Source organism: Gopherus flavomarginatus, chromosome 1 (genome assembly GCF_025201925.1).
Source record: "Gopherus flavomarginatus isolate rGopFla2 chromosome 1, rGopFla2.mat.asm, whole genome shotgun sequence".
Lineage (NCBI taxonomy): Eukaryota > Metazoa > Chordata > Testudines > Testudinidae > Gopherus > Gopherus flavomarginatus.
Window position 1 is genome coordinate 146,787,355 of NC_066617.1, and position 14,223 is coordinate 146,801,577.

General features: G+C 43.9%; 1 protein-coding gene across 1 annotated transcript; it reads left to right on the forward strand.

Annotated features, from left to right (window-relative positions):
• Positions 1 to 1,546: 1,546 nt before the first annotated feature.
• GABARAPL1 (GABA type A receptor associated protein like 1) lies at positions 1,547 to 12,636 on the forward strand. The gene is made up of 4 exons (XM_050945141.1): positions 1,547 to 1,898; positions 5,762 to 5,840; positions 7,685 to 7,803; positions 10,194 to 12,636. The coding sequence occupies exons 1-4, from the start codon at positions 1,809 to 1,811 to the stop codon at positions 10,257 to 10,259; spliced, it is 354 nt and encodes a 117-aa protein (XP_050801098.1). The 5' UTR covers positions 1,547 to 1,808; the 3' UTR covers positions 10,260 to 12,636.
• The last annotated feature ends 1,587 nt before the right edge of the window (positions 12,637 to 14,223 follow it).

Genomic DNA, 14,223 nt, shown 5'->3' on the forward strand with positions numbered 1-14,223 from the left:
CTCTTACGTAGCGCTGTTCATCAGATCTCAAAGCACATTACCAAGGAGATCAGTATGGTCTCCATTTTACAGATAGCAAAACTGAGGAATGGGAAGGGGGGTAAAATTACTTGTCCAAGGCCACACAGGCTAGTGGTAAAACTGGGACCATATCCCAGGTATCCTTAGCCACAGTTATGTGCTCTGCCCTGTAGGTTACACAGCTGACTCTTTCTAGTACAAATTTTCAGATTAGTAATTTGTTAAAAAAAATGGGAGACTCTTTGGATTGAGAAATGTTGCTGTAAAGGACTGCTAGTTGTCCAAACAGTAATAAATTATGGATCCCATAAATAAGAACAAACCTAATATGGCGCTTTTATATCTGAAAATATCCTCCATTCATTTTTCGGGTTGGACCCTTCTCCCCAGCACCAATGGAGGCAGCATCAAGCTTCACTTTAAAGCTCATGTTTTCCCTCCAATGCCAAGTGTTTTGGTCTAAGAATTCCTTGACTGATGGAAGGGGGACGGGGACACAACTGCGACGGTGGCTGCCCCTTTCCACAGCAGCCTCGCTCAAACCGCTAACAGATTCCCCTCCCCCCGTCTCTTTCCACAGACAAAGTGCAGGGCCGGCTGCCTGCTGTTTCCCTTCTCCCGCTCTGTTGACAGAGGCGGTGATGGTGGATTTGCAGGTGTGTGACTCACCCAAATCACGAGCTCTCTCCCACAAGAGCCGCAGCCCGCTCGCCTCTCGGCCGCAGTGGGGGAGGGGAGGAAGCAGCCCAATATTACGAAATTAAAGGTTATTATGGACACACGAGCCTGCACTCATTAGTCATGCTCCGTTCAGAACAAATGACACCACCGCCTCTGTGCGAGATCACGCTTCTATGTAGCCCGCTCCGCCACCATTATCTGTGGCCCCTGCGTCATGGTGAGCTGGTGCTCTTGCTCAGCCCTTTGTTTTGCTTTAAGCAGCAGACACTCAGACATGGGAAACAGACATAAACACAGCAGATCGCACCCCAAAAACAGAGAGAGAAGCCGGGGAAACTGCCCCACTTTGGGGAAGGAAAAAAAACCTGCGTAGACAAAGTAGAACAGAACAGTCTAGCATTGTCACCCAAATATTTCCCTTTTCACGATCTGTCCCCCCACTCTGCTCCTAGTTACCTCCCCAAATGTCCCTGTTAATGGCTTAGAAATGCTGGCAGGCATTGGGTAGACTGTAAAGAAACACAATTTCTTTCTGTTTTTTGTTATTGTTGTTTTGTTTTCCTTCTACCCGAAGTGGTTTAACCCTGAAGCCCGTTTGAAGCAGTAGCGTGTGGATCAAGCCACAAGACACAGAGCAAGGGGGACGACTAATTCTTAAAATAAACTTGAAAGAGTTTGAAAGGCTGTATCTTCACTGATGCAATGACGGATAATAACTACGTATTTCCAGGTATATCTTCATGTAGTTCATTAACATCCGTGTGCAAATACGATTTTATTAACGTGCAGTCTCTCCTCCCTATTCTACAGGTGAGATGGTGCTGCCTAGAATGATGGAAGCGTCTCCCTGTGACATCACAATGCCCAATTTGCTACATGTTGTTTGTATTCCATGGTCAGCTGTATCTCTGCAGGCTTGGAAACTGACGCACGGAGAATTCAAAGCAGCATCGAAGAACCTCAGCTCGTTTCAGAATTTGCTGTGAACCATTATCTCTGATATCAGGGGCTTTGGAAGGCACCTTAAATACATACAAATATATTTTATAATAAGAAACAACAGCATCAAAAGGAGAAACTTGACAAACCAGAAAAAGACCAACAACATGAAGTTCCAGTACAAAGAAGATCATCCTTTTGAATACAGAAAAAAGGAAGGGGAGAAAATCAGAAAGAAATATCCAGACAGGGTCCCTGTGAGTGGAATATATAATTGTGTATTCATATAGTGTACTGGTGGCTGCCCCCTGGGCTTGCCTTTCAGTGCTGCTTATATTTTACAAACAATTTGTGTGTCCCTGGTTTTATCAAATGTTCTGTGGTTTATTTTTTTAAGGGGGATGGGCAGGGAAGAGGAATTGGGGTTGTTATTATTAGTATATTTTAATGTTCTCATCTGTTTAAAATCTGCTGTCTATTTCCTGATCTGTGCTTATATACCTGTTTCTATTTATTATATTGTTATAAACCAAGAACAATACCATTTGATTTGATATGTAAATAGGTGATGAGGTGTATCTCTCTGGCCCTTTCCCTCCATGATCTGCAGCAATTTAGCAGGCAAAAATGCTGCTAATCTTTTTTATGACAGTCTGTGTTCATGTGGCAGGGTGGAGAGGGAAGTTAACCATTTATTTACAAAAATAGTAGGAAACAATATGTGAGTTAATCATATAACCTTCATGGAAAACTGGAGGGCCTGTATGATGTCATCAGAGATCTTTCTTTCGTTTTATTTTTTGTTTTATTTTCTTTTGGCCTGTCTTTTCAATACAACCTTGCTCTGTTCTTGTCCTTGCATACAAGAGAAGATTAATAGCAACCACTCAATCTTTTGACCTCCCATTTAATCTCTTTGTGGAAAAAACACATCACATAGAAAACAAGGTCATATTCTCCCAGCCTAGCTGTGCTTCCTCGTCCAAAAGTCTCTTTGGAGTGCTTATGGAAAACTTCTGTCTTTATAATAATAAAGAAAGGGAAATGGCGAACTAAACTCATTAAATTTCTGCAGTCCCTTTTATTAAATATTTTTAAAATGTTCTTTCTTTCCATCCCCACTGGAGATATCTGTCCCAGATTTACTGTTCAGGGGCTACCTTCCAATATAGTCTAGAATCCCCTGTGGAGGCAAGGGGAAAGAAAAACCTTGGCACACATTTTTGCTGCCATTCAGCACCATTTTCTTCCTTAGGAGAGGCCTCATGATTGGACTTGCAAGAGTTTATGCAAGTCAGAATTGAGGTAGTGCAGTGGCAGAGGTGTATGTGGAACACAGGACTGGAGCAGTAGTTGTTGCTAGGCAGAAATGAGGTGCAGAGCCGTAGGCCTGGGATAATAGAGAGTGCCACAGGTCAAGAATGAGGTCAGGATCTGTGGTGGAGTCTGAGGGACTAGTGTAGCAGGCTGTGCTGTGGGTAATGATGGATAAGTACTGCAAGAGCTTTATGGGGGCCCGAACAGGAATAGCAAGAGGTGAGACAAGTCAGGATTGAGATGCACTGATTGATCTGTGGGGGGAGGCCAGGACTAAAATAGCTGTGGTTTAGGGTGAACTGAAGGAGAAACTCTGTGTGCAGAGTTCTAGGACTGGAAGAGCAGGAGGAAGTCCATCTGGCCACAGTGAAAAATACCTTCCTCAAAATCATTGACAGAGCTGTGTAGTGGATAACTGAAGGCACCGGCCAAGCTTCTTTGAATCATTTCTGTGTCTGCCTTTCCTGACAGCTGGATCCCTGATGATGATGTCCCTTCAGCTGCTAACTCTGCAGTGCACCCGGTACATCTTAGCATTTTAGCTGAGACAAGCGTATTGGCACCCTCCCACGCTACAGCAAACACCACTCAGTGACAATCAGGAGATAATCTGCATTTGTCCTTTGTTTTTTCCTTTACCAAATGTGTCTCCATCTTTTTGCAGACAGATTCTCAAAGCTTTGGGATCAGAATCACAGCTGAGGGTGAGGGGTGGAGAAAAAGTTCCATGGACATAGCTGGAGTATGGCTATTTTGTAAAGATTTCAGGTCCATGAGAATGGACACCTGGTAAATTTATTGTCCAGACAAATTGAATAGTTGTTGAAGCCAATCAACCAAAGATCCCTATCTCATTCCTATCTCCTTGTAAATTGTAGTCTCTGTTAAACTCTATTGGATCACAGCACTTCCTAGGATTTAGTAATCCCAGTACCATCTTTTCTTCCTCTCAGGTCCCACACTTCTTGTGACCTCTCCTTTCTTCCCCATCAAGATAAAAATCATGCTGGGATTCACCCTCTTATATCAAGAAGGTGATCTCACTGCTGCTTTCACAAGGTTCTCCTTGTCAGTGCCTTGGGAAATGGAATGGAAGAAGGAAAAGTGCAACCCCAAGCCCGCAGTCATTCACTCCTTTAGTCTCCCCCCTCCCCCAACTCTCCCTTTACCCCAGAAACACACTACACAGTTACATACAGCAACTTCACGAGGTGGCCAAGTGGTTAAGGAGATGGACTGCTAAACCACCATTCTTCACATGTGGAATACACAACACAAGACCCCCAAACTTCACATGCGGAATACACAACACAAGACCCCCAAACTATCCCCCATTCACAACATCCTCCCCATATCAACAGATTTACAATATCCTTTACACACACACACACACTGCATATGTGTGTGGCGAGTGGGGTATCTTGGGAGAGTCAAGTCTCCAAACTTACAGAGATGCTAGGACCTGCATTTTGAAAACCAGCCTGTGATTTCATGTATCAACATTAAGTGTGTCAGGCTGGATTTTGTTCACAACTGCTGGGGATCTGCAACTCCCATTGATGTCAGCTGGTGCTATGAGAGCTTAGCACCTCAGCAAATCAGGCTGCAGGTGTTTCACGGTGGGTACTCAAAAACAGACACTGTTTTTGAAAATTTGGGCCTAGTTTTTTCTTGCCCTGATGTGCTATGGGCAAGCACAGAAAATTCCACCTCTCATTCTAAAAAAATGAGTCCAGAGGGCGTTGGATCAATGATAGTTTCAAGATGTGACCAGTGTGGCCAGTCTCTACCAGTCATGCTCAAAGTAAAATATGAAATTGCTTGCCTCCATGTTTCTCCAGAGAATCAGGTAGTGCCAGGAAAATTTCTATCCAACTTCTGAATGGCTTCCCAGGCTCAGCAAAAAATTTCTAATGGAACGTTAAGTTTTCATGGAAGCTGCTCAAACCACCACATCTCTCTCTACCATTTGAGTACTTATTGATTTGGGGTTAAATATTTGTCCAGTTGTACCTGTAAATATTGCTTCCGTAGTTCTGGACCTCTTTGTTTGACTTTATATCCACTACTCTCTATATTCTTTTACGCAACATATAGAGGTAATTAGCCTGTGGAACTCATTTCCACAAAATATTATGATGGCCAAGAGCTTCGTAGGATTTAAAAATTGGTTTGTACATTTTTGTGGATAATTAGAACATCCACAGTTACATTAGGTCAGATAAAATAATTATAAGGAATGTAAACCTTCATGTTCGCTATATATATATATATATATATATATAAGCTAACCACTCAGTAATTGGGATTAGGAAGAAATTTCCTATGTGGGATGGCTATTCTCTTTTGGGGTTTCTTGTGCTTTTCTCTGAAGCATGTGATAATGACTACTGTTGGAGGCAAGATATGTGGGATGGCTATTCTCTTTTGGGGTTTCTTGTGCTTTTCTCTGAAGCATGTGATAATGACTACTGTTGGAGGCAAGATATGGAACTATTTGGACCATTAGTCTGATCTGATTTTGCAGTTCCTTTGGTCCAGCCTTGCAACTGTTCCACCATTCTCTACTTTACTCTTTGATACTTACTATTCCATTCCTTAGCTCCCTCACACAGCTCTGCCACTGCCCGTCAATCCTGTTCTGCAACCCCCTGGCTTTTTTGCGTGTTGGTCCTCCAGCAGAGCTTGAGAGAATTTCCATGGGCCTGTAAGAACCATCTCTCTAAAGGAACCACTTATTTTTTCAGTGATACTATTTGGTCCACTCTTTGGTGATTCTCGCGTCCTATTTCTCCCTCTCCAGGTTATTGTGGAGAAGGCACCCAAAGCAAGAGTACCTGACTTGGACAAGAGGAAGTACCTTGTGCCTTCTGACCTCACAGGTAACAAACCCTGCCTCCTTTCTTCCTGCGTTCCAGTGAGGAAGTAATCAGGAATTCTTTGCACTGATATCATCATAATGAGAATGTGCTTTTCTAGGAAGATGGGAGACCCAAGTCGGCAGTGTGTCTAGTGGTTGGAACCAGGGAACTAGGAATAAGGACTCCTGGATTCTAGTTTCAGTTGTGCTGTGGACTTGCCATATGACCTTGGACAAGCCACTTAACCTCTCTTTAACTTAATTTCCTCTCTGTACTTATTGCACAAATCTATCTCACAAGGGGAATTGTGGAGCTTAATTAGTGTTTGTAAAGTACTTTGAGCTCTTTTGATGAATGGCTCTGTCTATTACACTGTATTCTAATGACCTAGGTACTGTGTGTGTGTCACCACTAGCTTTTATTATAATGGGAATGATTTAGCTGTGTATCATAGCCCTCAGTACAGCTAATAGCCAGTGGCCATTCTCCTTTAGCTCAAGTGGTTAGTGTCTACATCTTTGGAGCAGGAGGATGTGAATTCGTAAATACTCCCATCATAAAAATCTAAGTGGCCATAGTATGTAGCGCAGTGACAGTCATGAAGTTCCACTTCCAAGTGGCCCTGGGTTTGTCACTGAATGATTAAATCTGATTTAATTTGGGGACATGAACAAAGGAAACATTTATAAATTAATTAAAGGAAATACATTTTTCCTGTAGTATATAATTAACTGCAGAACTTGTTCCCATGGAATAGGGTTCAGGCAAATACTTAGTGAGGATAGAGTGTGTTTTATGAATGAGAATAGCATCTGCAGTGACAATTGCTAAAGTAAAATTTTCAAGGGGCTACAAGCTTCAGGATTTAAAGTATCTGCTGATCATGTGCTGGTTAGAAATCCTTGTGTCTCCCTTCACTAAAGCACTGCATGCTAGAATGAAGTGAAGGCACTGTCAGACACTTGATACGGGACTAGAGTGTCCAGTGGTCTGAATCAATACGGTAGTAAATGAGATAATAGTATAATCAGGACATTGGCCAGCTCTGGTAGGCAGGTGTTGGGCTTTGGACTGGGTGGTAGATGGTGACCCTTAAGATCCTGTTTTCTTTCCTGCATTGCCCATTTTTTCCTAGTCTTTACATAACACTTGTGGTCTCTTACAGTGAAACCGAGAGTGACTTAGCCCAAAATCAAATCCCAGGTCCCAGTGCATTTGGATTTTGGTGCGGAGGATCAGAGTTCCAGCCTAGATCCAAATTTCATTTCAGACCTTTGTGTCTTTAACAGGTTGAACCAAAATCCCAAACTCAAATGACCATGAACTTTGGGAAAGTTCAGATGTAGATCTGAACTTCGCACTGGAGGGCCAGTCTCTAGAATGAACTAGTCATTCTTGTTAATACCATATCATTGTTTAGGGTTTATTCTTGCAAAGGTGTCGAACAGACTGTGGGGACGGGGCACATTTCAGGGCAAAAAGCTGTTGGGAACCTTAGAAGTGCAACTGGCTAATAAATTGCCCTTTCTCCTCTGCAGATATACTGCAGGTCTCCACACAATCCCACCACATTTTGTGTGATCACCTCATTTTAAGAGATGTCTGGGACTGGAATAGCAGGAGGGCTTGTGGGACAGGACTGAGGGGCACAGGACTAGAATAGCAAAGGGCTGCAGGGCAGCACTGAGGGTAGCTAATAGAGCTGGGATTTAGGGTCAGAAGAGCAGGAGATACACAAATCAATGTCCGGTTGCATTTGCAGAAGTTTATGTGTATCAAGCATTCTCTTGACTTTCGCTCTGTGATCCCTGTATCAATCACGTTCCATTCTCCACTGTGTCCCTTCCCTTCCTGTCCCTTTTCAGTTGGCCAATTCTACTTCTTAATCCGAAAGCGGATCCACTTGAGGCCGGAGGATGCCCTATTCTTCTTTGTCAATAACACCATCCCTCCCACCAGTGCTACCATGGGTCAGCTGTATGAGGTAAGCCCAGCCCATATCCTTGTTATATTGCTGTAGTGGCTTGAACAACTTATACCCTAGAATAATTTTACATGAGAACTCCTCACTCAGTAGAGCTAAGCATTTCATGCCTGATTCCTACTTGACACTAGCTCCTCCTTGAATGGAACTCTCCACTCTTGCTTGATTTCCATCAGCCCTCTTTGGAACATTGCATTCTATGGTTAGACCAAGGGGCATGGGGAATTTGTCAGAGGAAACAGGAATTTTAATAGTTCATTTAATGCTTAATTTATTTTGCTTTGCTAATGTAAGGGTGTTAGATTAGGAGTCACAGAGATTCCCGGCAGGTCCACATTTTTTGATACAATGCAGTCTCCCTCCCATTCCTTCCAAGACAGATCCTGGGAGGAAATGTTGATCTACTGATTAGAGAACAGGACTGGGAGTCAGGCCTCCCCTGTTCTATTCAGTGATGGGCTGCTAACAATTTAATAAGGCTTCCACACATACATTTGGCTTTTGCCTGCGCTAAGCTCAGTTTCCCAGCGGGTGTGTTTGTGCGCAGCTCAGATGAATGACTGGCAAACCTATTCATTTGCTTTCTTGTTTAACAAAGACATTTTCTCTTAGCCAGAAAGAGGAACCACACCAGTGGTCAAACAAACATAGTAAGTGCATATGCTGAAAAATACACTGAGTTTGATAGCACACTGCAGGGACCAGCGTGCATAATTTTAAATCTGTATATGAAGACCTTATAGCGGGTCTGAGGATCACCTTCCCGTGATCACTTTGAGAATGCCTGATAATTGGTGCCATCTGGTCCATTCTAGAGGCAAATAATTTGCCCTTTGGAAAATCTTTTATGAGCCCAAGGAACATTATCTCTGGCTGGGCTGATTTATAACTTTCTGAGATGAGATGACTCCATCAAAAGCAGGAGAATCTCCTCAATCTTCCCTTCACTGTAATAATGGCATTTTTAAAAAGGGCTTCTTCAGACTGTCCTGAGTACAGTCATTATCCATCAGTAACCCTGGATGGATTTTTTTTTTTTTTTTTAATGAAGGTGATAGAAGATAAAGACACCAAGGCTCATTTTTAAACTAGATATCTAAGAAGAAGATAGGTCTAGTGGTTAGAGCTGAGCATTGAGGCTAGAGAGATCTGGGGTCTATCCCTAGTTTAGCTGCAAGCTTTGTGTGTGAATTTAGGCAGATCCCTTAATCTCACTGTGCCTCAGCTTTCCTATCTGTAAAATGGGGTTAATAGATGAGCTCTCAAGGTCTCTTCCAGCTTTGCATTTCTATGATTCCAAATCTGGTCCCTTGCTCTGAGGAAGGGTGAAGTAAATCTAGAACATCCCTGACAGGTGTTTGTCCAATCTGTTCTTAAAATCCTCCAATGATGGGGATTCCACAGCCTCCCTTGGAAGCCTATTCCAGAGCTTAACTACTCTGATAGTTAGAAAATTTTCCTAATATCCAACCGAAATCTCCCTGGCTGCAGACTTAGTCCATTACTTCTTGTCCTACCATCAGAGGACATGGAGAACAATTGCTTATGCACCTTGTGTTCTGAACACTGGTGACTTTCAATGTTTGTAAATTGCTGGGGTACTATGTATTTAACACCTCTCAGCTTTCTTTTCACAACCTAAGGGCATGATGCTGAATGCTGTTTCACGACTTGCAACTCTCATTGGCTTGTCTCCTACCCTAGCAGTTTTCAGGATCAGGACCCTGAAACCTAGGGCCAGGCTGCTAACTGAGGATACATCAACACTCCAGTAAAAAAAAAAGTGCAGTAATGAGTCTTGGAGAACGGGTCAACTGACTCGGGTGCAGGCTGTAGGGCTATAAAATTGCAGTGTAGACATTTGGGCTCAGGCTGGAGCCCAGGCTCTAAAACCTGGTGACAGGGAGTGGATCTCAGAGCTCAGCCTCCAGCCGGAGTGGGAATGGCTACTCTGCTATTTTTAGCCTCAGAGCACAAGCTCTGTGACTTTGAGTCAGTTGACCCGGACTCTGAGGCTCACTGCTGTGGGGTTTGGTTTGATTTGTTTCTTTTCCACTGAGGATTTAGTGCCACATTCCTCCAACTCCCTTCCCACAACCTCTCAATGGCATTCAAATGGAAGGATCCATTTCTATTATTTCACAAGCATTTGGGGCAAAACCATTTCTCTGTGTGGGCCAGAAACATCCACAAAGAAACCTTGCTGTTCTGTACTCAGCCATGTCCAGGGTGCTCTGTGGAGGAAGGAAATAAGGCCTTAGGGGAGAAAGAACAAGACCGTGACAGAGAAATGCTCTTTCCTTTTGCTGTTACAGTGTACCCTAGTTGGGGATGTTCCCAGATAGTGAGTGTGTCTCATCCTCTCTTCCTTTATCCCCTCCCACTCCCAGGATAACCACGAGGAGGACTATTTTCTCTATGTGGCCTACAGCGATGAGAGTGTCTACGGCAAGTGAGCGCTGGTCTCCGGGCGCACAGGCATAACAGACTGACAGGAATGGTGGGTGGGAGGGGGGATCCACGTTGGAGGGGAGGAAGATTGAGGAGAGAGAACTGGAAAAGAACTACATACACAATGCCATCATTTTCACACATCTGATTATTATTATTACTATTATTGTTACTTTTACAGCGGGGTGGGGGGAGGAGAGAGGAGATGTGGCTCGATGGAGTGATCTGACTGGCTGACAGAAAGTTCTGAGCTGTGTGACTGGGAGGTTCCCCTTGTAGCATTCTGCCCCCTGCCATGCATGGGAATTCTGTTAGCTAGTAACAGGGCCTTGGTAAGCAAGCCAAACTCGCACACCTTCCAGGCAGCAGTGGGGGAGAGAGGGAGGGAAGGGTTGCTGGGTGACAGTAATGTGTGTGCACATTCTCTGGACCTGGGAGTGAGTATACTGTACTGTCCCTCTCATGCTTACCTTCACCATCTATCATGGGCGTTCAAGTGTGCCATGTGCTTTGGTGCTCTGTGTGCCCATATGAAGTCCCTATGCTGGGCATTCTAGTTGGTGCCCACAAATAGTTCCCCTACTTCTCTGTTAGCCTTTCCTTCACCAAGGGTTGGGAATTACCCAGGCTGAGATGAGGGAGGTGAGGTGTGTTGTTTTGTTGTTGTTGTTTGTTTTTGTTTTTTAAACTGCATTCAAGTGTTGGACCAGACATGTTGAGAACAACTTCTTCTGTCTCTTCCATTGCAGCCCAGCCTCGTACACAAACCCTTTGGATTTAGTCTTCCCCTACATGTCTCATCTATAGATCTTGCATGTTCTTTAAGAGCAGAGTATTTCATGGCCCTGCACCCATTCTGACCTAGGTTCCTGTTATTGGGCAATACTGCCACACTGTGGCCAAGTAGTGGTATTTATTTGGGAGGGTGGGTAGTTTGAACATCATCAGGACAGATACTTTAGAAATATGTATTTTTTTCTGAGCCAGTGTTGTCCTTACAAAGAGAGAGATCCCATCCCATGCAGGACTTAAGCTGTGAGCTTTTGAGTTGCACATACAGAGGATGTTCCTGGAACTGCCACAGTGAAATCGGGGGATAAGAAGGGGGAGAGGGTGGTAGGGAAGGAATTGAATTTTGAGGAACCTTTATGTTGGAATTTGAGTAATAATAATATAATTGAATTTAATTACTGTAAACATTCCGCTATTAATGGGGATTGGAGGGAGGGACCTAAAGGTGGGGAGAAAATGAGGAGGGGAAGAACAGATGGACCCCAGATGAAGGGGTGGGACATATGATAAAAACGATTTTCATAAGATGATTCTACCCCAACTCCCTATATTTTTCTGGGGAGGTGACAATGGGGACTGAAAAATCTGGGTTAGCACTTCACTGGAGCAGAGAAATAAACAAGCAGCTAACCTCTGGTGACGTGTGTGTGAAATTTGTCCTATGATTTCTCTGTCTAACTTTTTGAACTGTTGTTCCACTAAAATGCATAGGAATAGAAAAGAATGTTGTGGATCAGGATTGAGGGGCATTGGCAGAGCGGTTTGGGAAGCCAAGGACTGGAAAAGCAGGGCGGTCTGCAGGACAGGATTGAGAGGCATTGGCAGGAGGTTCTGCAGTGAGGACTGAGATGCGCTGCTTTAGAAAGGGGAACAAGAGGAGAAACATATAGATAAGCATTCCCTGTTTGCATCCTGAATTCAGGTTTGCTCTTCTGTTGCACACCTCATGGGATAGTCCTCCTGGGATGATCTCACACTCAAAATACCATTATAGATCACTTTGGTGTTGCCTAGAATGCCATGACATAATTCTCCCTCAGCCCTCTTCTCTCCACTCCTCTCCGCTTATTGGGGATTTCCTTGTCCTTTGGGTGGAAATCCATGTTGGCCTTTCATTTCACAAGCTCTGAATGTTCTGAAGGTTAGAAAATCCCTTTGGATGAAGGCATGCTGAGGGCAATGGCGGCCATTGCAGTTCTCTCCCCCCAGTCTTGTGCTTGCTCACACTTACCTCTACACGTGTGTTCGCTCTCACTCACGCATGCTCTTGCTCATGCATGCCCAGGGGGAGACAGCTGCAACCCGGGGTGTTTGATTTTGTGTCCGTACCTCCCCCTAGCACCGTGATGTTTGTGGGAATAATTCAGGCCATTTGTTACATGTGGGGTTTTATGTTCGGATTAGTTTTAGGTTATTTTAACTGGATTGTGGCATTTACCTCTGTTTTTGCTCTAGTCAAATATTGTAAAAGGCAATGATGGTCATTTTTTTTCTGTGTCGGTTATTCTAACCAACTCCAGGTTCTTGTAAAATAAAGTTCATATTGTATGGGCTAAATCAACCGATCAATAAAAACACATTTGAAAATCAGAGGCTTGCTCTGGGCTGGATATTAAATGTAGTTGGCTGTAATACTTTTGTTTGTCACTGAAAATGGCAGTGTCTCCCATTGGACAGGATATATCAGAGCTGCTCATTACTTCCCTTTCATAACACACCAGAGTTCGCTTCACATGTTAAATGTGTGTGTGTGAGTGAAACAGAGTGAGTGTATCCCATCCCCTCTGGATGATCCATATTGTATTTTTGTCTGTCTCCTTACCTAGTTGTTCACTATGGCATAACTATGACTCATTAAGGGACCTAAGAGGTGTGTGAGGACTTTGTAGAGTGGTATGTGCTAGGCCATTCCCTACTACTTGAAGTGTAGTAAACAAATGAAGCAGCAGTGCAGGGAGCTCTCTGCAAATACACCACAGACTGGGATTTTGGGTAGGCTGAGTCAGAGGCTTCAGCCTTTCCAAAGAATGGTAGAGACAGTAGTGGGCTAGGGCCCACTCTTTGCCTTGCCATGCAAATATGGACCTGCAGTGATGGTAGGCCAGGGCCCCTCTCCTTCCCTGCCTGCCAAGTGTATGGAGCAGTGGTGAGCCAGGAAGGGAGGAAGCCCAATGGAAGGTTGTAAGGCAATGGGATTGTGGGGCTCCTTGTTCATTATCACTCAATAACTGGATCAAACATGCTCAGTGGAGGGTGGTGAAGCACTGGAATGGATTATCTGGGGAGGTGATGGAATCTCCATCATTAGAGGTTTTTAAGGACCGGCTTGAGGAACTGGGATGATTTAGTTGGTGTTGGTCCTGCTTTGAGCAGGGGGTTGGACTAGATGACCTTCTGAGGTCTCTTCCAGCCCTAATCTTCTTTGATTCTATGGTTCACAAATAAAAAGGTTATGTTTTAACTGCTGGCCCTGCGCACTCAGCCTGGGATCTGAAAATGAAACTGGGCTGTTTCTATTTTGAACATCACCACTAATAAAGACTCTCCCTGCCAAACTAGGGTCTTGGTGACACCTGTGCATGCTCACAATCAGCAGTGGGTTTGCACAGATATAACTGAAAAGAACTTAGTAAAAATTGTGTTGGTGATGCACAGGAAGGAATAGGCTCTTGGCCCCAGATCCTCAGGGGTATTTAGGCACCTAAATACCTCTAAGGATCAGGGTCTTGCCTCTGAGCTGTGCTGACTCTACAGGGTCAACGGGAATAGAGTAAAAACTTATTTTGGTCACTAAGGTCTGCAGCTGTGACTGATACACACAGACAACTGAGCTGCTGTGTAAGAAGGGGCCAATTTTATGTAATTTTCAGAGTGGAAACACAGACCAATGTTAAGCTTTTGCCTTTTGTCCTGACGTCTTTTGAGACTGGAAATAATTCTCCTTCTTCCATAATTTAAACCAAGGGCCCACCTATAACACAGTGGTTGCTATTCTAATGTCCCCTATCATGATTATAACACAATTCCATCCTGTGGTCTAAATGGAATTTGATCATGACTCTGGACATAGGAAAGCTGCAGGGACAGTTAAAATAGAGTTAGATTCTGCTCACGCTGTTAGTTGGACTCATGTTCTCAACAGTGCATTTCTTAACTGTGTGGTAACTGGGTTCATGG

What these genes read in the sequence shown, in the direction of transcription:
- GABARAPL1 (XM_050945141.1), top strand. Translation starts at nt 1,809, where the DNA reads ATGAAGTTCCAGTACAAAGAAGATCATCCTTTTGAATACAGAAAAAAG. An exon ending in AATATCCAGACAGGGTCCCT is followed by an intron (nt 1,899 to 5,761) that starts GTGAGTGGAATA and finishes CTCCCTCTCCAG; the next exon opens with GTTATTGTGGAGAAGGCACC. An exon ending in CCATGGGTCAGCTGTATGAG is followed by an intron (nt 7,804 to 10,193) that starts GTAAGCCCAGCC and finishes TCCCACTCCCAG; the next exon opens with GATAACCACGAGGAGGACTA.